The sequence below is a fragment of the Cygnus atratus genome, chromosome 1 (assembly GCF_013377495.2).
Source record: "Cygnus atratus isolate AKBS03 ecotype Queensland, Australia chromosome 1, CAtr_DNAZoo_HiC_assembly, whole genome shotgun sequence".
Lineage (NCBI taxonomy): Eukaryota > Metazoa > Chordata > Aves > Anseriformes > Anatidae > Cygnus > Cygnus atratus.
In genome coordinates this window covers 70,820,846-70,843,552 of record NC_066362.1, presented here as the reverse complement: position 1 = coordinate 70,843,552, position 22,707 = coordinate 70,820,846, and the positions used below count along the sequence as shown (strand labels likewise).

Here is a 22,707-nt window from a genome sequence, read left to right as displayed (position 1 = left end):
CTAAAATCTCAGGTGAAGAACTTGTGTTACACAATGCTGTATACTGTGTGTGCAACTGGGCTGTAAGTACACACCCAAATTTTTCCAAGGACTTGCTGCTGCCAGAAAATCATAGAATCATAGAATATCCCAAGTTGGAAGGGACCTATAAGGATCATCAAGTCCAACTCCAAATGACATGATGCTAGGACACATGAAAAAATAAAGCATCAAACACTGTTCAGAGCTCAGTTACAGACAAGATAACTAGGATGTGTCCAATTTGATGGCAGCTATATGAAAGCTGGGTGGCTAATTTAAACCCAGTCATTTGGGCTTCTTCCTCAGTTAATGCAGAGAGAGGTTCCTCAAAGGCAGAGCCACCTTATCTACTGATAAGCTAAATGGTATTTTCAAGGAAACTCTCCTACTCAGTCAACCTGCCTTCTGAGACATCTGACAGTTTGCTCTGAAACCTTTAATGCCACTCACAGAAGCCAGATCCATAAGCCATGGATGGACTGGAGCCTTCATTGACCAGCAGGCTACTCAGCTCTGACCTCAGCCGGGTGAGAGCCAGGCTGCAGCCCTCATTTTGGGCCCAGACAAATGTGAACTTCTCTATATTGGCTATTTCTCTGAAGTGAATTTAAGTATCTGGAAATGGTACTTGACAATTTAAAATCTGTAATTTTTTAGACTGAAAACATCCATCAAACACATAAGATATAACACCTACTTATCCCGAAATCTAACTTTTAATCATTTACAGCACTGAAATCTAATTAGCTCTATGACTTCAAAAAGGGTATACACTCATTTTGCAAATATACATGATTTTCTTATAGCTTTTACAAATACTGAAGTTATTTTCCAGGGGCTGTCATATTCACTGATCAGTTAAATTTCAAGCTACTTCTTTTGGCAAAGGTCAATAATATTCAAAACATTCACACACAACAGCATCATTTTTCCCAAGCTTCAGAGCCTGCTTTTGGAAAGGCTGACTGTTTTCCCCCTATATACAACAGACACTTCTGAAAATGTGGTGTCAAACAAATTTGTTACTGGGATGAAAACTGGAATTTGCCATTATGACATCTTTACTGAGCAGAATGTAGCTTGCTACCAGCAAAGGGATTTAGGACTGAAATCTCACAAAATGTGCCTTTATAAAGACCTCAAAGGAAAAAGACAAAACTAAAATACTCCACTGATACTAAACACACATAAAGCTTTATGCTGCCTCCTGCATGCCTGGAAGGCCATAAAGAAGATAAAAATCAATAGCTGGAAGGCAACCTTCCTTCCTGCAAGGCTCTCCATCCTACATAAGCACAGTTAGTAAAGGGACTAAGGTGGTGGTATGATAAAACCTCTCGGCAGCTTGGAAGACATTGTTGGAAGGTAATTCTGCTGTTTGCAGTAGTTTATGGTCTCTGCCTCCCCCCTCCTTGGAGAATGAAGAATGAAGTGTTGGCTGAACTGTGGCATCTGCAGAAATTGTGGGGTCATTTAAGAATGAGGAAGGAGGATTTAAATTTTCAGTAGAAAATGCTAGTGGGATGGGCAGCAGGGAGGCTTCACAGTTTGGACACTCAGTTACCATGAGATCTGTCCTTAAAGCCAAGGGATGCAGACTAGCCCACATCTCTGCAGAGCAAAACCATGCTAAAACTTTACTGTTGAAACTATGCCAGCGTTTATACTTTGGGCACATTTTCCCCAGCTTGTACACTCTTCCAGAGATGGAAAATCAAAAAGTATAGTCATCTATTTGGTAAGTTTGTAACTAATGTGAGCAGAAGTCCTCCCAAAGTGTGTTACTTCACATATGATATTGCCAGACTTACTGATACTACTGGAATTGAAGACCGTGTTTTTCTTAGCCATCTGTATGCATCTGGTTGAAAATTACTTCCCTTCTTTTATTGTCTTTTAAATCAGACATTTACTCTGGCAGACCAGTGAAACTTCCTCTTTGTCTTTTGATGTCATCCTCATTGCTCATTGGGGATCAAGATTAACGTTCTAGGTCTGTCGATGTGCAGACACCACAGTCTAAACCAACCAAGAATCTCAGAATAAATGACTCTGGCAAGGAAATGAATGAAACCACCACTCAAAGACCAAGAGATGTTTTCCAGGAGACAAAATAAATAAATAAATACATAGCTCAAACTATTCTGAGGTAAAAACCATGAATGGAGTGGAAGTCCACCTATTAGTACAAGCACCATAACCAAGAAATCCAAGCCATAAGAGCTAACCACTTCTACCAGTCTCTTTAAAAGACAAAGTAATGTGTAAGTCAAATTATGCAGGAGACACACACCTGTATTGTCATAAACTTGCAAGTGCAGAGAATTTCCTGCTTTGCTTGAGGAGATGCTGTCATTTGTCACACAAAGAGCACATGGGAGGACTGTTTCTCTTCCCTCTAGTCTTATGTGGGATTTGTCTGAGGTATGTACAAAATTTTCCAGGCTCTCTGTACCAACATCTTTGACCAAGCTCCAGCTGCCTCCCTTCCTTATAAAATGCTTCTCCTCCTGTATCTGTTTGGAGTTTGCTGAGGTTTTGCCCTGTCTGTTCCGAGAGTATCTGGAGAGGGCCTGGTCACGGCCTGTCATCTGGCAGAGACTGTATGAAGTGGCTTGCAAAAGAGGTATTGACCATCTCTATAGTTCCTGGGCTTGTTATTTTTAAACAGGATCGTTTTCTGAAAATTTCTGGAAGTTTCTGGAACTTCCTTCCTTCCTTCTTTGCCTCTTCTTTCTTTCTTTCTTTCTTTCTTTCTTTCTTTCTTTCTTTCTCTCTCTCTCTCTCTCTCTCTTTCTTTCTTTCTCTTTCTTTCTTTCTTTCTCTCTTTCTTTCTTTCTTTCTCTTCCTTTCTTTCTTTCTTTCTTTCTTTCTTTCTTTCTTTCTTTCTTTCTTTTTCTTTCTCTTTCTTTCTTTCTTTCTCTCTTTCTTTCTTTTTCTTTCTTTCTTTCTTTCTTTCTTTCTTTCTTTCTTTTTCTTCCTTTCTTTCTTTCTCTCTCTCCTCTCGCTCTTTCTCTCTTTCTTTTCTTTTCTTTTCTTTTCTTTTCTTTTCTTTTCTTTTCTTTTCTTTTCTTTTCTTTTCTTTTCTTTTCTTTCTGTTCTCTCTCTCTCTCATACTCATTTACTGCAATAGAAAAAAAACCTCCCCTCAAATGAAATCATCTGCCTTGTTCCTCCTCCTTCACAAAATGACACATCTTACAGCAGGCACGTAAAAGAATATTTTGGCATTTATTCTTACCATGAATTCAGTTTTTGTGTGAAAGGAACTGGGAGTTAACACCTTTGCTGAGCTGTCAAAAACACACACACAATTGAGAAACCATTGTCTACTGTCCAAAATGCAGTGCTGGCAGAAACTTGTCCCTTGTAGCCATTCTTCGTGGGTTGTATTTTTTTTCTGAAAGATATGCACAGTGCTTCTTTTCTTTAGTATTTGTCACAAATATTTAACATAGTAAAAGGATGCTAGAAAATCCTTTACCCCTTCTGGTCTCTGTCTTCATATCATTATTTAAAAATCCAACCAAACCCCAACATTTTTAATTATATAGGAATAAAAATAACAATGATAAATCTAAAACAATGCAAAATCATTAAAAATGAACAAATGAAATAGCACTACCAGAGCCAAGAGTTCTTACCTAAAAGGGTAAAGTAGCAAAAGGGATTTAATTATCACTATTGATATTAGAGGCAACCCGCTCAAACACCATTTCAGCTGAATGCAGCTATAAAAGAGAGAAAAAAGAAGGAAAGAGGGAACAATATGCTAAATGAGACATCAAATAATACACTTTAAACAAACACTGTAACCAGCTTCACACAGAGGCGTGCACTCTGACAAGAGGACCCATTTAAGCAAGCCAAAATACAGAAAAAAATCAAAAGATCTGCTGCATATTTTTCCAGTTTATTTTTCCCTTTTTCTCCTCTCTGCAGTAACAGCTTTTAAGAGGCCAAAGATATTCAAAGGGAAATGTCACCATTCTTACAAGCTTAAATAAACTATTTATTAGAGGTAGACTAAGTACTCAGTAGAAATTTATTTACCCTGGCATTAATATTTATAAATGATCTATGAAATATTATGACATTGTACCAGTAGCATAGTAGTTTGCTTGTGAGGTTTTTGTTCCAATCATCAAGTGGACTTGGAGGAGGGAAATATTTCTGTGTAGGGCCAGCTAAAATGTGCAGGGAACATTAGGAGAAGATGAAAAGGCCTTAAGTACAATCTTTTCTTTGATGCTGGCAATAAATAAGTCTAGATGCAATAAATAAATAAATCACTGAGCTCAAAAAAAGAAAGAAAAAAAAGGCAGCCTTTTTACAGTCCCAATCAATTGAGTCTCTGCTGCTTATAACTGAGAGGTCTGAACACAGCATGGCTGAAACAGGCAGTGAAGCTCCTCAGCCACAGGAACATGAAAGCTGCAGGACAACCAGCTGAAGAAAACAGGTACCCATTGAACACAGGAAGATGTGGGCTGCCCTTTGCATTTTTTTTTTTTTTGACCAACGTACCAAGGCAGTAACAACAGAAACCCAGCAATTAGGTATTCCAAACACAACTGCTATTTTAAGAACAGCAAACTTCATTAATGGTTTGTGGGGTGGGAGTAGGGATGGTTTAGAAATAAAATGTGCAAACATGTAAAACTCAGATTATTTAAATGCAAATGAATACTACATTTGAACACTTCCAAATGACATAAAAGCCAAAATCTATTTTACCGCAAACTATGAATCTGTTCTACAGATGGCTCATGCTGGTTATTTGACTGTTGTCCTCCACCACCTCCACCCCATGAGAGGTAAACACTTAGCAAAAAAAGAGACAAAGTTGATTTATTCTAAAACTGGATATCAATTCCTCAGTTCCTGATAGCAGTTTTCATCATTGGGGTGGGGTGGGGGGAGCATTAAAATCAAAGTTTTACTTGACTTTCATTAAAGTATATCAGGTAGCTCACAGGTATTCATCAACAGAACATGCAGATATCAGAAGACGGCTTATATCTTCATTCCTACTCAACAAAAAGGTAAAAGAGGAAACTGGCAAAAACATAGATTTAAACATGGAAATGGTTATTTGTAAGATCTACAGATGTCATGTAAAACATATATTTCCATCCACCAACTCATGGAAAATACAAATATACTTATGAAGTCATGCAGCTTATGACTGATTTGATTTATCTATAAATTATCAGTTCGCTTCCTATACTGCGCTATTCTGCATTACTGTATCTCCCCACAAAATCTGCATTAATTTGTATAACGGCTATTTTACCGTACCAGCCTAGCAATTGTGTGAATATTTCTGTGTTCATACTAAGCTTTCACTGTAGGTATCTCATGCATTTATGTCATGCAGGTTGAGATCCTCAGTTTTTAGGTTAATAGTAACTTCTGAAGACACTCTCAATAAAATTCTACTTAGAATTCATTATGAGAGCAAGAGGGGTGAATGAGAAAACAAACGAAAGAAAATAATTTCAATGGCATTTGAATGAAGTATAAAAGGCAGATGTGGTATGTGTACAGTCCTCAATAATATATATCCAAAAGATTATATTTAAAGAAAGATGGATGAGAAGGTATCTGCAAAATTGACAACAAATTCTATTCTTCCTGTCTTGTACCGTTTGTTTTTGTCCAACTTCACTATGATAATGTTGCAGAGCATAAAACTGGACTTTGAACACCACATTTTAAAGTTTCCTTAATGCCTCATTTTTGACCTGGATTTTGTTTTGTTTTGTTTTTGCTGACCCCTAATTCTTTATGCATAAAATTTTAACATTCAAAATCTTGAAAGCCCTGCTGAGATGTGGTTAGGAGCAGGTCCCAACAATGTGCAAATCATGGGGTGTGTCATGATTTTCATCTTGACAAGTACATCAAGCCTTGGCTCCTCTAGGGAGTGGCCCTGGCCATGAACCCCTACAAACTTGGCCCAGGTTTCCTGTTTATAACCGAATAAGGTGTCTTTCACCTCATTTGCAAAGCAAGCACAGAGTTACCTTGTGCTGAGCTTTAACGTGTGCTTCCCTGTCACACTTCTCACATGGCACAGCTTGTGTGCAGCCCTGCTGCAGTTATAGGTCAGCCCCATGTCAGTGTAAGGAGGTCGGTATAGAAATTTTATTTTCCTCCTCAGGAACAATGGCCAGTAAATATACGCACATTTCAACATTTCTAGAGTAAAGTATGAGAACACAGTGGCTAGGGCACTAAAACAGATATTCAGAATCATGGGATTGCCTAAGAAATGTGATTGACATTTTTACTCAAATCACTTTCTTTAAGCACTTGTGCTAAACCCCTGTGAGCATTTGGGATTTTCTCTGTGTAAGGTCTAGATGCTGCCACAGAACCACAAATCAAACTATGGGAGAACCTTCTGCGTAGGGCTTGGAGGAAAGTCCCAGTTTAACAGAAGTGCAATGAACTATTCTGCACTAAGCCTGCAGCCAGCAGGGTGGAAGGCTTTGTTTGCAGCAAAGCTGTCATCTGCCCACAGCCAGCACTCACAGCCGCTGGCAATGGGAAGAGCACTGTCCTGGAAAACAACAGGCTTTTGCCTAAATATATTTCAACAGATCAATAGCAAATCTTCAACTCTCAACTTTATCTGCAAGAGAGAAAACTGTGTCCCTCAGTTTCCTTCATTTCTCTTTCCCCTTCCCTCCTACCCCTATTAATCTTAACTTGCTGCAATAGCATCTTTCTTCAAGTCTTTGTGCTGGAGCTGTGTACAGCTAGGAGGTGCCTGTATGCTGTTACAATGAAGAAATGAAAAGAGTCATAAATATGGGCTGATATATTAAAAGGTGCAATACAAGATGTATTTTGTTCATTGCTGAATCCAACTTGGTCCACTCTGCCTGCTTATTCTAGTTAAATGCACATGTCAACATATAAAAAGTTATTTCAGACTGCAGCATTTCATTACCCGAGCCAAGCCAAACGAACACAGGAATAGCAACAGTACACACGCCAAGGAAAATGAACTTTTTTTCCTCCTACTGTGACAGTTTTAGAAGCAGCCAATTATACATTAAAAAAAATCATGAATGAGCAGTGTAATTTTGGAGCTATAACTTAACGTGAAGTATTCCTTTAAATATGAAATTAATATAATCATGAAATTTTAACAGTTTTTCATGGTTCTGCATTCTTCTGCAAGGACTCATTCTAAGTAAACCTATATGCTATATAAAAAAACCACAATAATCTTTTCCCACTAGTAAAATTGCTACTCTTATGAGTATTATATATATAGGAGTTTTTACATACATAAACAGAATGTGGTCATTTGTGGTATCTATAGATTACATTGGGGGCATATTAAGGGAGTAATGCATGCAACAAATTTGTTGGCATGTTTTACAGTGTCTAGATTTTTCTATTCTGTGCTATTTTGTACATTTCCTGCTCTGACATAAATGACCTCATTAACAAGAAATTCTAAGCTTAATTCTGTTTTGTGACCTCCATCTGTATGTATAGCCTTGGAGGAGAAAGAAAGAGGAGAAAAAAATAAATAAAATCAAACAAAATTCTGTTCACACAAGGGAGTTCTCTGCTGAATGATATAACCATTACTCCAGTCAGTCTGAACTATGGTCAGCCTGCCCAAACATCTAGCAAAATTAAGTAAATGAAGCAGAGATATTTTGGGGACTTAAAATTACTTTCCAAATACAAGCAGTTTAATTTTACCTTCCAAGCCAACGAAGGAAATCATAGTGTAGCAGTTTCTGTCACCCCCAAACATATATGCTTTACTACAGGAGCAAAAGTCTATTTTTGTAATCCCAACTCAGGGCAAAACTTCATTGTGATTCCAGGATCTGTCCCACTTGCAGTGATCCCAACGATGGTGATTACTCTGTAGCTAGGACTGGAAATAAATGTTTTCAACATCTGAAATACTTGTTGTTGTTGTTGTTTGGTTGTTTGGTTGGTTGTTTTTCCTGTGGATAGTGAGTTCACAATGTGCTACAGAGGGAGAGCTGACCATACCTAGTAAAAGCTCCAGTCAAAAATGATAACTATACTCAGTATTCATAGAAATCTGAAAGTACCTTATCGACTCTAAAAAAAACAGAGGCTGGAAAGCATAAGATGCAAAAGATATCCAGAAAAAAATGTAGATGCAAAAATGCAAAAGGTAAACCTAATCTGTACAAATACACAACTAGTTTACACATTGTGACTACAGCAAAAAATGTTGAATAAGACAGTCATGCAAGACTACAGGACCAGGCTCAAATGAAATATGTTCTGAAGCATAATTTGGAGGTCAGGCATTGAAACTCTTTAAGAAAAATCTAACTTGCTTGCAGTTTCTAAATCCAGTGAGTGTGCCTCCATGTTTTCCCCCCCATCCTCCTCTGTCAAACCACCAACCTCAAGCTTCCTGGACAGATCTCATCTTCCAGCCTTCCCCTACACCGCACACCTGCTGTCACTATGGGGCACAAACAGGTCAGAGCTAAGTGGGTCCCAGAAATGCAAATCCTCAGGGTATTACTATGGTATTGACTATGTAGGCATGCATTTCTGAAGATTTAGAAAATTAGGTTTTATAAAATTAGGTTTTAAGGTGAGCACACTCTTTAGATATAATTCTTCTGCCCCACAAAAATGGTTTCTAAGTGACTTGCCCAGATTAATTTGAAGCATGTGTGATGGTGCTAGTGAGAGACTGCCAATGCTTCAGTTCCTGGGTACTCACCAAGGACCATCCTCCTTCAGATTTTACGGATTTTTTGAAACCTGCACAGAGACAAAAGCTATTCCTTCTGTCTGTCAAATACTGAGGCAAACTGAGCACTGCACAAAGATGTGAATGCTCTTTGCACGGCACCCACTCAGTCTTGCTGTAGATGGATAGGTCTAGTCTTTCACAGGTTACTGGTGTAGCCTTTGACAGGCAAGATGACTTGCTCATTGTGGCTTTAGTAACTCTCCAGGTACGTAAGTTCTGCAGAGCATTTCAAGGCTGCAGCCACTAAGCATACAGAAAGTCAGTAACAAAACTGAAATTAATAGGCAGCACGTGGGAGGGCAGAGTAGGAAATTCAAAGATTGGTGTGTTTTGAGTTTCTTAGAGAGAACATGGGCTTCTGCTGCCTCCTATGGCATGTCTTCATGGCACTGCCTGCTGCTTGGAAGATACCTGCACTTAATGCTAAACGTTCTAACTGCAAAGCAGCTGGCAGTGCACTTATGGTTGCAAAGAGGCCCAAGTGCTCTATTTTTGAGCATTTACCTGGCCTTTCAGATGTCTTTTCTGTGTCCCCTGGGCAGTCTGTAGTAATACTTATCAGTGTCAGATAACTAGACTCTTTAAAATTAAAAACTGATATTTTAAATAAAGACTATATATTTGATATTCATCCCATTTCTCTTTTGATTTTTGAGGCTTCATGGTTCTTGCTTTTTATGTGTATCTCCACAGTGAGAGGTAAAAGATAGAAATTTTAAGAATGTGCACATAATTACACATCTCCAGATCCTGCAGCTTTCAGAAACACACGTAGTAGTAGGAGACTTAGGATACTACCACTGAGCTGGTAGACTGCACTTTCTAATCCTGAAGAGACAGCAAAGCTGTATGAGCTAGATCCCAGATTCTGATGGAAATCTGAGCAGACATTTAACCAGACCTGTCAGCAGACAAACGGGCCCTGCACTAGCCCGCATTTTGAATGACAGTATTTTGGCCACTTTCCATACCTGTTAAACTTGCTTTACTTGCCATTGCTGTATCCTTCACTTCTTGAAAAACTAAAAAGAAACGGTCCTTTTTATCAGTTATAGACTCCTGCTTCTGTTAGCATTTTTTCAGAAGAGAAAATATCACAGAATTTCAGTACTTCCAGTCATAAGCTTTTGAAAATCACAAGGCCCAAGCAACTGCCATGTTCCATATGCACAATTCAGCTGTTGGCTGCAGGTCTCTGAAACACAGATCTGCCAGTTCAGTATTTCACGACATCCATTCTACATGAACAAATCCTGACAGCACATTTTGAGAGATTATTTCTTTATATACGTGCTACATGTTACTACTAGAGAAGTATGTTATACCCAGACTAGAAGTGATTGGGTGCTGCAGTGATTAAACCACCTGCTGAGGTCCCCTCCAACCTGAATCATCCTGTGATCCTGAGGTACCTTATCGCACCACAACATTTCAGAATTGAGAATGCCAGCTATTGAGAACTGCAGATGCAGCAGTGGGTAGGTTACTTCATGGGCAGAGAGAGGTATTTTACATTCGAATAGAGACTGAAGGAGACATGTTCAGGAATGTTAAGTCCACAGAAGGGCATTGGACTCTTAAGAAGTCATTATCTGAGTCTGAGGAAGACCTGTAAATGATGTGTGATATGAATCTGGATAGTGTATTTATATAACTCCCTGTACCATAGTATCTGAGTACCTTATACCAAGCGAAGTAGCAAAGTATTGGTTTATAGAGCGGAAGACTATGCCTTTTTTTGAATATGTGCTGAGATTCTCTGGCAGAAGACCCTGGCTTTCTGAAGCTGGAGCTCAGCACATGAGCCACCAGACCCTGGTTCCTTCATTTCAGTCTATTCACTGACTGAATTAAATTCAGTCTATTCAATATCATATTGATTCCACTCAAAGACATTAACCTGCAGAAAAACACTTGCTGATAATCAAAAAGCCATTGTTCTTCAATTACAAGACCATAAATAAATCCCTAGAAAAACCACCTAGTGATTTAGTACTATTTAATTGTATTTTGGCATTGCACAAAAACGCATGCGAGGATCAAGCTTGTGATAAACTAAGAAAGTACCTATGTGATCATAGAGATCTGAGGTACTCCATACAAACTCACCTCTCAGACTTGTAACCCAGTCCTCTCCTCCTGGTCTGGAAGGGCTGCAGCATGTACCAAACACATTGGCTAACGTGTTTTACTAAAACGTACCAGAACACAGCACTGAAATCAAAACCAAGCTTCTAAACGGGAAGAATATGAATGCCATTTATCAACATTATTTACTAGTAGGAACAGGGGTTTTGTTACAGAAATAAGTATGTATTACTGATTTGCTCACTATTTTGCTGCTATATAAAATGTAAAGCTATGTGTTGCAAATAACAAAGTGGCAGTAAATATAGGGAGAAAGAGCTTCTCAGTTTCTTGACACTTTCTCTCTCTTCTTCCCTTACCTCATAAATCTTAACTGAAGGCCTTTTTAAGAATTTACTATTAAGACGGGTGAATATTTTCACCCGTAGACACAGCCAACTTGTCAGGGCAGGTCACCCCAGTAATCCAGTGCATATTATTGCTTTGTTTTGTTTTGGACTCTTACAAAACTGTCATGCTGTAAAATGCCTCATACAGCAGTATTGTTTGTACTGCGTGTTATATATAATCCATTCAAACACCCAAAGACTGCTTCTAGCAATTCAGGCTCAATCTGTTCTTCTAGCCCACACCTTCGTATATGATACTGGTGGTCAACAGTGAGAGAATGGCTCCAGGGCTAACCAGATGTTTGCTCTGACTCAGCATTGCAGTTCCTGCATGAAACATGAATCACATTTTTTTTTTTCCCAGTGTATTTTCCTTAGTCAAGAGGAATTATTAGAGTAAATATTTTAAATGACATTCAAACAGTATTAAAAAATTACTTTTAAATTACTAAGCTGAAAACTGTGGTATGTGAAATAATCACAGCAATTGTGATGTAAGGAGGACTAGAGGAAAATTTGTATTTTTTTTCTATAGGAAAATTACTCTGTTTTCATGAAGAATTGGACTCTTTTTCATTCTGAAAGAGAATTAAATAATAACAATATTAAACAAATGAATTAGAAAACAAAACAAAACAACAACAACAAAAAAACAGTTCAACTGCAATGATCCTATAAAAAAAACAGAGTATTTCAACCCAATTCTGATTTTCAAAAAGTTCCTTTGAAGTGGAAAATTGGAAATCCTTGCTTTCAGTATATGATTTAAAGTACAGTTCCACAGAATGTGACACCTTTTCAAAAAATGTTCCACTGGAAACAAATTGTCATTTTCAGATGGAGAAATGTTCCAGTGTAAAACTCTCGACTTGTCCGTAGGGCAGCATTTGCAGCATACAGCCATAAACAGCTAAGGACAGCTACGTATCTATATTTGAAAATAGCCTTCAAAATTAAGTAATTTAACACTGGCAACAATTGGTGCTCATTAAAATTGTTCAAATAAAATTTATTTTAATCAGAAAATAGCAATTAAAAAGTGTTCCTAAGAAAAGATTGGTTTGATGGATTTATTTATTTAGTTGAAGATGCTAGAAAAATGTCAAAATACTTAGTTTTCATACTTCTCTTTCAATGAAGGTATTTTGTTTGGGGATCTAGGATGACCTACCACTTAGAATTTTAAGCTGATTTGGAATAACCTTTACATGTATAGAAAGGTAGAAATAAAAATTCTTATAATTGATGTGATTTCTCTCATTCTTTGGAATTCCAACTCAAAGGTCGTTGTGGGAGGACTTGAGTTTTTATAAAAAAAAAAAAGAAAAAAGATCTCCAGAATATTCTTAAGGTAAAAATACAATTTCTCACCCGCCATTACTAAATAAATTATTTTGTTGGTTCCCAAGCAGAACTAGCAGAGCTTTGTTTCCCATACGTTTGCGGCCAGACTCTCCAGCACCTGAGAAGAGCCAAACACACTGCAATCATTTCTGCTAGGAGCAGGGGGATTAGCAAAATATCTGTCCTTTACCCAAGCACCTGTTTTCTCAGAAATTACAAGAAGCTAACAACTTTGAGTTTATGACCCTTTTCTCAATTTTGATTAAAAACTGATGATTATATTTTGAAGGTTTTGGTTCCTTTTGTACAAGCAAGACAGCATTTCATATTGCTCCTTCGTCAAACTGGGGGAAGAATGGTTTGCTTCGATTCTAACAATGCACTCACTCCCTGTGAGGCACAAGTCAGCACATGATTGTAGATCAGGCTGTTCAGTCTGTGTAGTCTTGAAACTCTGCTCCCCTTTGCTATCTGCATAATGTAAGAGGCAGCTTTTAATAACTGAAGGCTCCATCATCTGACATTAATTCCTGCAAGTATGATTTGTTGTTGTTGCTGTTGTTATTTTTTGTGCTAGACTATCAAGGCAATTTGAATTAATAATTTCACGTCAACTAAGACAAGTGTGGGCTGCACCTGGGTGGACTCTTGAACCTCAGCTGCATTAATCACAGCTCCAGCAGAAGGCATCCTCAACTGGACTAGCAGAAGTGGCTATAAACAGCTTTGGCAGTCAGGTTCCCCAAGGTTAAACAGCCCAGGCACATCAACGTGGATTAGACTTCCAGCATGGTAATAGCCTGTGAAAGATTCCATTCCCCTAAGGCTTCATTATTTACCAGCAGCCCTAAATCACTTTTCTGTTTCTATCTCAGTATTCACAGTTAATCTGCATGTTCTCATGAAGAAGACTTAGTACAGAGTACGTCTTCCATGAGCAACTCTCTTTGTTTCTTATTAAATGTAAAGTAGCTGCAAACTGACTTCAGGCTGCTATGCAGCATGTGAACATGAGCCCCTGCCTCCCCCAACCCCAGCATGCTCCAGGATGTCATGGGCAGAGTTTGCTGGGTGGTTTTAGTTCCACCAGAGCAGATCCAGCCAAGAGAGCAGAAAAGCAATGAGAATGTATCAATTGCCTAATCACAGCAATTCTTGGGACTGCTATAAATGAGATCGAACTATTCAAGCTGGATCCTAATGAACAGTCCGTGCAGTCACTGGGGAGCAGACACTGTCATCTGCATGCTCGTTTATTGGGCTTCGGAATTATTTAACGTTTGATTTATGGTGGTGAATTGCGTCCTGGCAAATGCTCACTATGTGAAACTCTTTGCTCCCTCACCAATTAAAAATCAGGGCCTGATCCCTGTGAAAGCCTCCTGCTGAGTTCACTATGTTTTGGATCAGGCCTCTGGGTCTCAAGACTGGCAGATAATGTTCCATTTCTGTCCAATTTTCTTGCTCAAATTTAGAAGAGGCTCAAGTGTTTTCCATTTACATTTTTATGTTTAACATTTTTATGTTAAACATTTTTATGTTTACTTTTGGGAGAATCTTCACAGTGGGTCAGGTTACTGTGATATAGAAAGGATGACCCACACTCATATATAAATTTTCCAGAAAAACTCAGCCTGAGGCAGACATCTGCCTTGGAAAATTTCAGCCCAGATGGCTCAAGTTTGGCAAAGATGTAAGCAACTAAAAAAAGAGTTTTATAATGGAAAGTGGTATACAACCTTAATAATAGGAGGGTGCTACCAAGTACCATTTATGATAAGGCTTCATAACAAGAACCAGAAGGGAAGAACTCAGGCAGGATTTGTTCAGATATGCTTCAGGATATACGATCTATCTCTGTTCTTTCCTTTTGCCTGAAAGGTGTTTCATAGTCAGGTTTTATTTTTTTCTGATCCTTTAGACATTACCATTACAACCAGGCACCTCAAAACTGGCCCTTCCTTCTCCTTCTTTTTTAAACATGGTTTATCTCAGAAATGTAAAACCAGGACAAATGGTCAAAAGAAGTCCAGGCTGCCATAGTTCCTTTCTGCATTAAGAAGTCATCTAGCAAAGTAGAAAAGCTGTGCAGCTATGATCTAAGCTGTTAAATCAGCATTACGTGGTCTTCAGACTAAAAACCTGTCTTGATGCTTCAGTACTAGAACACAAGCACAACTTCAGATCTATGGTTCCTTAAATCCCCAGCATACAAGAAAGATCTTCTTAGGCATAACAGATGAAAAATATGATTTCTCTCAGATTAATTCTGAACTATTTGAGTCCCATTTCTGCTTTCACCTCATCTCTGTCATTTCACTGCTGTTGAGCAGCATGTGAGAACATGAGCCGGAATCCTGTTTAAATCCATTTAAGAAATTTGCTGTAATTTACTCCTGAATAAATCCCAAGTATCTTCACTGGCATAAATGAAAGCACAATTTGCCTTGAAGCATCAGCTGCAACGAGATTACTTTTAGGATGTTTTTATTTTATTTTATATTTTTGTTAGGCAATAGCTTCAAAATAAAAATTCAATGACTTCATGGGTAAGGTACAGAATTGATGGATTTGTGCTGGACTGCTACAGAATAAATGAGATTGTGCTTTGTGTTTACTGGCACCCTATCCCAAATACATATTCATAGCATCTCTCATTGTGAACCTCCTGTCCATCTCCTTGAACAGAACGTGCTCCAAGAATATGTACAATACTCCTTCATGAGAGATCTACAAGTAACTGCAAATCACATTAGACGTTAAATTTTGACACTCCCCCTCTCTCCCTATTTGTGCTGAGGAGATATACCACAAAAATCAGCACTGTTCATGCATATTTGCAAATAATAAAGGGTCAGGATGAGAAACACTTTTCCTGTTTACAGCAAGGAATGACAATGCATCTCAGATAGCTACTTTTAAGAACTATCAGCCTGTTTTAGTAGCTAAAAAAAACCATGTAATGCCCATTTGCAAAAATCCTTCTGTAAAGCTTTATATTAGAGAATGACTCAATGTTTAAGCAACTGGGGGAAAATAACCCACAAACACCTTAGTGCCAAAATATATTTTTGCTAGCAAAGGCATTTGTTGGGTTTAATTCAGACATATTCTTGAAACCTCAAAAACGTATCCTGCACATTTTGTGACTTGTTGTGCAAAAATTTTCACTCCCCCCACCCCCTTTTTTTTAATGCAGTTCAGTTATGCCAATCACCCCACCCACAAATTACAGGTTTCTAATGGAAATTCTGACAAGGCTTTTGCTAGAGTGGTACTTGCAGGCATTGTCATAATAAATAATTTACTACTTCATGACTCCTGATGTAATCACAGCAGGAGTCAGATTCACTAGCATCCATCTCTCTGTTATCCAGGTGGAAGAAGATGATAGGGAAATACCACTCTTCTCTGAGACCATCATTTTAGCTCCCAACTTTAAATGAGTTTTTAAATTGGTAAAGAGAGAGTTTATCACCACAATCGAACCTCTACGTTTGTTTACATTGGACAACACTTTTGTTCTGGTTCACATTATCCAGATGTATAAAGCTCAGAAGGGTTCTGCTTTACTGCCCTGTTTTCTCTTAGTGTTTCCGCATTTTTTAAATGCTACCAAATGGTTGCTTTTGGCTCCCAATATTATCACATGTTGTCTATAAGTATGGAAATAGTTATGGTAATATGGACATAAATCATAACTGTAAATACCACATAAAGAAGACTGCCATATAATTACAAAAGTACCTAATAGATTTCCTTTTCAAAGACAACACAGCTGTCCCTTCTAAGCTTTCATTTGTAGATTCTTTTCTCTCCTGTTTTTATTTATAGGTTGCCGTGCAGTTGGACGCAGCACACCAAGATTTTTGTTTCTAATTTTGAAAAGAAAAGAAAAAGGAAGAATACGCATTTCATCATAAAGAAGCATTAGTTTACAGTTTTAAAAAGAAACTAATGCCAACTCTGGAACATCATCTTGGAACCAATCTCCCTCTTAATACGTTTCAAAAGAATCTGTCAATAGCTGCATACCGCAATTTAAAATTAAATCCTGCCATCAAACTAAGGAAAGGGTCGGCCAAATGGCACATATCATGTGTTGGGAAAGAAGCTCCATTCTTTCTCTAAACATCTCAATGTTTATTTGAAAAGAACCACAATAGGTTATTAATGTTGACCATGACAAAGTAAGTTCTTTATGTCCTACTCAGGGAAAAATAGGTTGAAAACTGTTATGGGTAAACTTACACTGTGCAACATGCCTTGTTAATGAGAACAGCCTTGCACAGCATTGATGTTGCCAAAAAGAGTTTCACATATTGTCTGGAAACTGCCACCATACATTTCATCCCTTTCCAGTCAGCTCTGGAGTGCTTAAAAGTGAATACAAGTTTATTTCAACTCTGTTTTATGTGGACTTGCGTGGTGCTTCATCCTACACATTAGTGTTCTTACCTCTTCCTTGTTACCTTAAATCACATATGGAGCTCTGACAGCCACAAAAGAGAGCTTGCAGACGAGACTGCTCATGCAAAATGAATGGAAGGCTGTTATCATCGAGCCTTTGGGACATTTTTGCCCCAAAACTTTTATCTATCACTAAGCAACCACTTCAGACACCTGTGCCTATGCTTTCTGTATGGCAAATCCAGCATTTTAACTCAAATAGCAGCAAACTACCAAAGGGAACGAAGTTTATACTAACCATCATAAACGCACAATTCTTTCTCCCTCCTTTTCAAACTTTATAAAAAAAAGCATTAATGTGGCTTTATCTAGAACAACACGCATCTATGAATGGTTGAATTACTTTCTAATTCCCTTTCAGAGAAACAACAAAAACAAATGAACGGGAAAATGCTGGTGGGAAAGATCACTCTGGGCTAGAAGTGTAGTAATAGCTTATTGATACAGATTGTATCATAGAAATCTGTACTGCCTTTTTATCAGTCTACACCAACTGGCCTTTGTCCAAAAATGTGTCATGCTATCAGATGTGTCATTTGGCTGGGAGGCTGCCATGACTGTACTGGGCGAATGAATGTTAAAATAATTTCTCCAGGGGCATGAGGCTGATCCCAAAGGTTTTCTAGTTCCAAGGGGGAGATCATTTTTCACCACCAGCTGGAGCCTGTTGTCAGACATGCCCTTGCTTCATTTATTCTCCTCAGAGGTTGAAACCCAGCTTGTCTTTCCTGACTCCAATATTATTCCACATTTGGGCACATAGCAGCTACTATGCAGTGAACTATTAAAGCAGGAGATCCCGTGAGACTTGGGAAAATAGTTTAGGGGAAACAGTTTGACAACAGGATGCAGTTGCTTCTATTGTCCTATTAAAATAGAGATATCTGGGAAGCTTAACTTTGTTTTCACTATGTAAACATATATATTTTAGCCTAATGTGCCAAAACGTTACAAATACTAAAAAACAAAACACAAAAGCACGAAAACAAAACAAACCCCACAACCCCTTTTTTTTGTACTTTGTCTACTTTCTTGGCAGAAACATAAAGTCCTATACACCTACCAGAAGGCTAATTTGTACTGGAAGAACAAAGGCACTGGGTTCCATCAGACTCGGGTGTTTTATTTTACATTTGTTGCTTGATTTGAGAACAAAAAAGAAGTTGCAATGATTGAATATGTTTCATAGCATCATCTTATGAAAATATCTTGACATATTTTTATTCCCTTCTCTTTGTTTTCTCCAGAACAATGAGTAAAGAGATAGAAATCACCTGTTCCCATACAGTATGTGGTCAGTTAAAGCACTATGGTTTAATTATTCAAACAAAACAGCAGCTAGGCTTTGCCCACACGAATGGTTTGGGTTTGCAAAACTATATTTAGATTATGCCTAAAGCATGTTAAGTTGGTTCCACCATTGTGTGTTTTGGTGGTGGTGGTGGTGTTTGGTGTTCCTTTTTTTTTTTTTTTTTTTCTACTTGCAGGACTGTTCCAAGAACGTTGTTGTAAATCTCTGCTACAGACTGGTTACCACATGCCAGACAGTTAATATGATAAAGCTAAACCACGTTGCTTCATCATCTCTGAGCATTTACAATCAAGGCAGTATTGATGAAAATTTTAGTATTTAGAATCATCAAGAGTTTGGTCTACAGGTTTAAGCTGTAAGAGCAGAGCATAAGCAGACACCTGCAACAGAGATCATTCATTGCAGCATCTGCTGTGTACACAGACATGTCTTGTAACATTCCTCTTCTTACACTGATACCCCAGCAGTACTCAAATTAAGGCTTTGAAATCAAAAGTTATCAAATCCACAGCATACTGTGCTAAAACTGGGACACCACCAGACACATTAATAACTTTCTGACCTTTTTTCTTCATAAATATGGAGCAGTCGGGAGACCACGAAAAACTGCTACTGGAAGTATTTACAGTGCTAGCAACATTTCTCACACAAAGTAATTTATTTATTTATTTATTTATTTTACATTTGCTGAATTTTCAAACCCATATTGTTGGTGTCTCTATACAAGCATATTCAAGAAATCTGAATAAACTAGTGGTGTGAATTCACAAAACATATAGAGGTTAAAGAGCCATATATCTCTTTTAAAGTTAATTGAGCTAATTTGAATGAAAGCCACTTTCACTTTGAATGAGACTGTCCACACAAGGGACCAATCCACTTTAAAAGTTACCTCAGATAAATTGTCTTTTCCTGCAAAGCTCATTCCCTGACACTAAGAAAGCTAAAAGTCAAAGAAAACCCATCCTTTGACATCACAGCCTCACATATTTCCAATGTTGTTCTAACAATGATCATTAGATGTTAGGCAATAAAGGGAGAAATCGTTTTTGTTTAATTTCTTTTTTTTTTTTTTTTGTGGGGGGGGAGGGGTGAGGGGGCAAGAAGCACAACTCTTAAATTCTTATGTGATGAAAGGCTTCCTTCCCCTTTTCTTCTCTCCCCACTCCCTGGAAAGACATGAAAATAAAACTTGTGTGACAAGTTTTGAATAAGAATAAGACACAAATAGGAAATGCTTATGCTAAATTCAAATGGACTTTTGTTTGAAACATTACATCATATCACACACCAAAGTGACTATGCCACTACTGTCCATAGGAAGCACACTATTTAGAGTCACCATTTTTTAAGGGATAGGTATGCCTTCAAGAGAGCTGACAGTATTAGAAAAATAGATTTCTCCTCTTAAGTGAACTTGTACTTTTGCTATCACTTGAGTGAGAAAAACTCTTGAGGATGTTTGCAATAGGCCTAAAACAATAGAGCTTCACTGGGCCTCGGCCTTTAGGCATACTTCTGTATAATGCTAATTAATAACACAGATGAACACCTTCTTGGAGAGAATAACTGAATTCAGTGGAGGGAGGGGTAGAACTGTTACAAAGATAACTGCACAGGGGAAAATGCAGTAAACATTAGAGAACTTCAAGACTGCTGAGATATCAACAAAGGCTCTTGATTGTAGCCTTTCTGTTTAACTCACTAATTGTGGTACAACAAACACCTCATCAGTTCATGGTACTATCTACCTACAAGATATGTGATTTGGCTTCAACATGTAAGTGGTCCCTTTTAAAATCAAGAACAAAATCTGCATGGCAGGTAAACAGTTAATGCTGAACACCATGCACATGATACTTCAATGACTGCCTTACAAAAATTAGGATATTATTCTTTATTATGGTGCCCTGTAATTCTAAAGTAAATCATGCCAAGATACTATCTTGCATGTTAGTAGATCAGATATCATTACTCAGAAAGAAAAAAGCTTTCATGCACTTACCTTATCCTCTAGCCGAATCAGTCTGGCTCCTACAGTATAGTATCCTTTGTCTATCCCTTTTTCTAAATAAAATAAGAATAGGAATGGGACATTCATTAGATTGAGAGAAAACTCAAACTATGAATCATATCTAGTGCTATTTCAGCTGGTAAAATATTACAGTAATATAAATGACACCAACATAACAAGAGAGAATTTTTCATAGTGTACGGAAGTGAAAGAGGGTACTGAGAGAGAAGGGAGTTATTGTCTAACGGACCAGATTAAGTTAGCCTAAAGGACAATCTGGACCTTGGTGGAGGTACTCCGTGGACATGAAGAATAGAAAGAGTCTGAGGTGATCTGGTTCCTTCTTTAATCATCTCAAATAAAGGCACATAATTAGGTGGAATAGATACGATCCCTATGCATACATCCCATTTTGACATGTGCAATGTATCTTTACACACAGAAATACGTATAATTTTCAATTGAGGTTGTAGATGTAGGAGGGAGCACTGTCTTGGGGCTCAGTGGCTGGAATGGCAGAGACCTATCCTGTCAGTGCAGAGGGATGATGCTGGGAAAAACACTTGCATCTCCATCCTTTTCTCCTCCTAGTCTTTGTGAAACCTTCTTATTGAAGACCAGTTATGCAAATTGCTTCACTTACACACTGCAAACAGTGGGGTGGGGAGCCAAGAATTAAAGCTGTGTAAAGTGGGTTCTATTCTTTGTGTTTACATTACCAATTGCAAAGGAATGACATACTTTGGAAGTGTTAGTCCACGGGAAAAAAGCACAAAAATGTATATATGCTGAGCTAGGAGAAAACATTCACAAGAAAAACAAAACATAAAAACAAAACAAAACAAAACACACCTCAAATTCTAAAGTAACCTAGAAACCCGTGTCAATGGAAGTTGGATACATTTTTTGTCTAAACTGTTATTCCAGTATTGGGCTGCAGTAATTTCTCTTTGCTTGTTCCATAAATTATTCCACATTTATGAGTGGTTGAGCCTTGGGTTTTAGAGCTATTTCAGCCCATTTTGCATGGAGCATGAGCACAATCTAAAGGGCTTACTGGCAGACAGGCTGAGGTGTGAATTTATAGTGTATCAGCCTTCTCCCTTACTGCTGTATGTGTGCTCATTTTTCAGGGAACTCACATTCTTGCATTCCTCAGTGGATGGTACTTGCCTTACCATTAGCAGCATATATGTTTGCTAATGTGATACTTTTAGACATACATTTGCACCAAAGTTCATCTGAAGGTACACATATACCTTAGAGGAAAACTTGCAAAAAGCAATGCTGGCAAGAGTACTCTTCTTGCTTTCCTTCTCTACAGATCACCTAGAATATTAAAAAGGCCATTGTCCCTTGACAGCTCTGCACAGGCATTAGAAGGGAGAAGTGCTTCATAAGAAAATTTAGAGGTGTAAATACCATAAACACCATACAGAGAGAAAATTCAAAGACTGTTCAAGGACACTGTGTAGGGACAAAACAAATGACACAGCTTGGCTCATACATGTGTGGCGTTCATCACTGATTAGTCCACAAGCACAGAATCCTATAAAAAGATAAAAAGGTTGAGGCTCAAGTTTACCTATATATTCATTTCTGTCTAAAATGAAATAATGAACAATTTAGTCTACTCTCTAATTAGCAAATCTGTAGACACATCTTTTAAAGTCTATACTTTTGTGTTTAAGGATTTCTAAATTGGGATGTGATTTGAACAGCAGTGAGTAGGAAGTGCTTTTATTGTTTAGGTCTAACATACATACATATATATAAACAAACAAACAATAACACAGCAAGAAAAATAAAACAAGAAAACCCACTTTTTTTTTAATAATAATTTCCTCACCAGCTCTAATTTCATCCTTCCTATAATCACCAAGACATGCCAAAACAGCCAAACCAAGTTAATAATGTTTTTTATCTTAGTTATTCTTGAATGCAGTGTAGAACAGAAAACAAGAAAATAGGAAGCAGATAAAAAGCTATTTTGTGGCATGTGGCTCTCTTGTCAGTTGAAGAGAAATGCATGATATACACACATGTAGCTGCGTCCTCTCCATCCCTTTATTAGCATCCATGCTATGTAAGTCACAAAAGGCTGCACTCTTTCCCATTTCTTTTTAGCCTCCATTTAAATCAGCATTCAGCTCTAATTTACAAGCATTTTTCTCTAACAAAGACCATCTTTATCTAAAAGTAAATGGATTGTATATACAATGTGCAGAGAATTGTGGTAAGAATGGTAGGCAGAAGTTCAGATAACATTGCTCAAATACATTTGATT

At 37.8% G+C, this 22,707-nt stretch overlaps 1 protein-coding gene across 1 annotated transcript in view; it reads right to left on the bottom strand.

Moving 5' to 3' along the window:
* The window catches only part of LOC118250065 (potassium voltage-gated channel subfamily KQT member 1-like), a 517,473-nt gene that overhangs the window by 186,119 nt on the left and 308,647 nt on the right, over positions 1-22,707 (bottom strand). Inside the window, exon 15 of the mRNA XM_035550693.2 lies at positions 20,412-20,473. Coding sequence (XP_035406586.1) covers positions 20,412-20,473 — 62 coding nt within the window. The remainder of the gene's footprint in view (positions 1-20,411; positions 20,474-22,707) is intronic.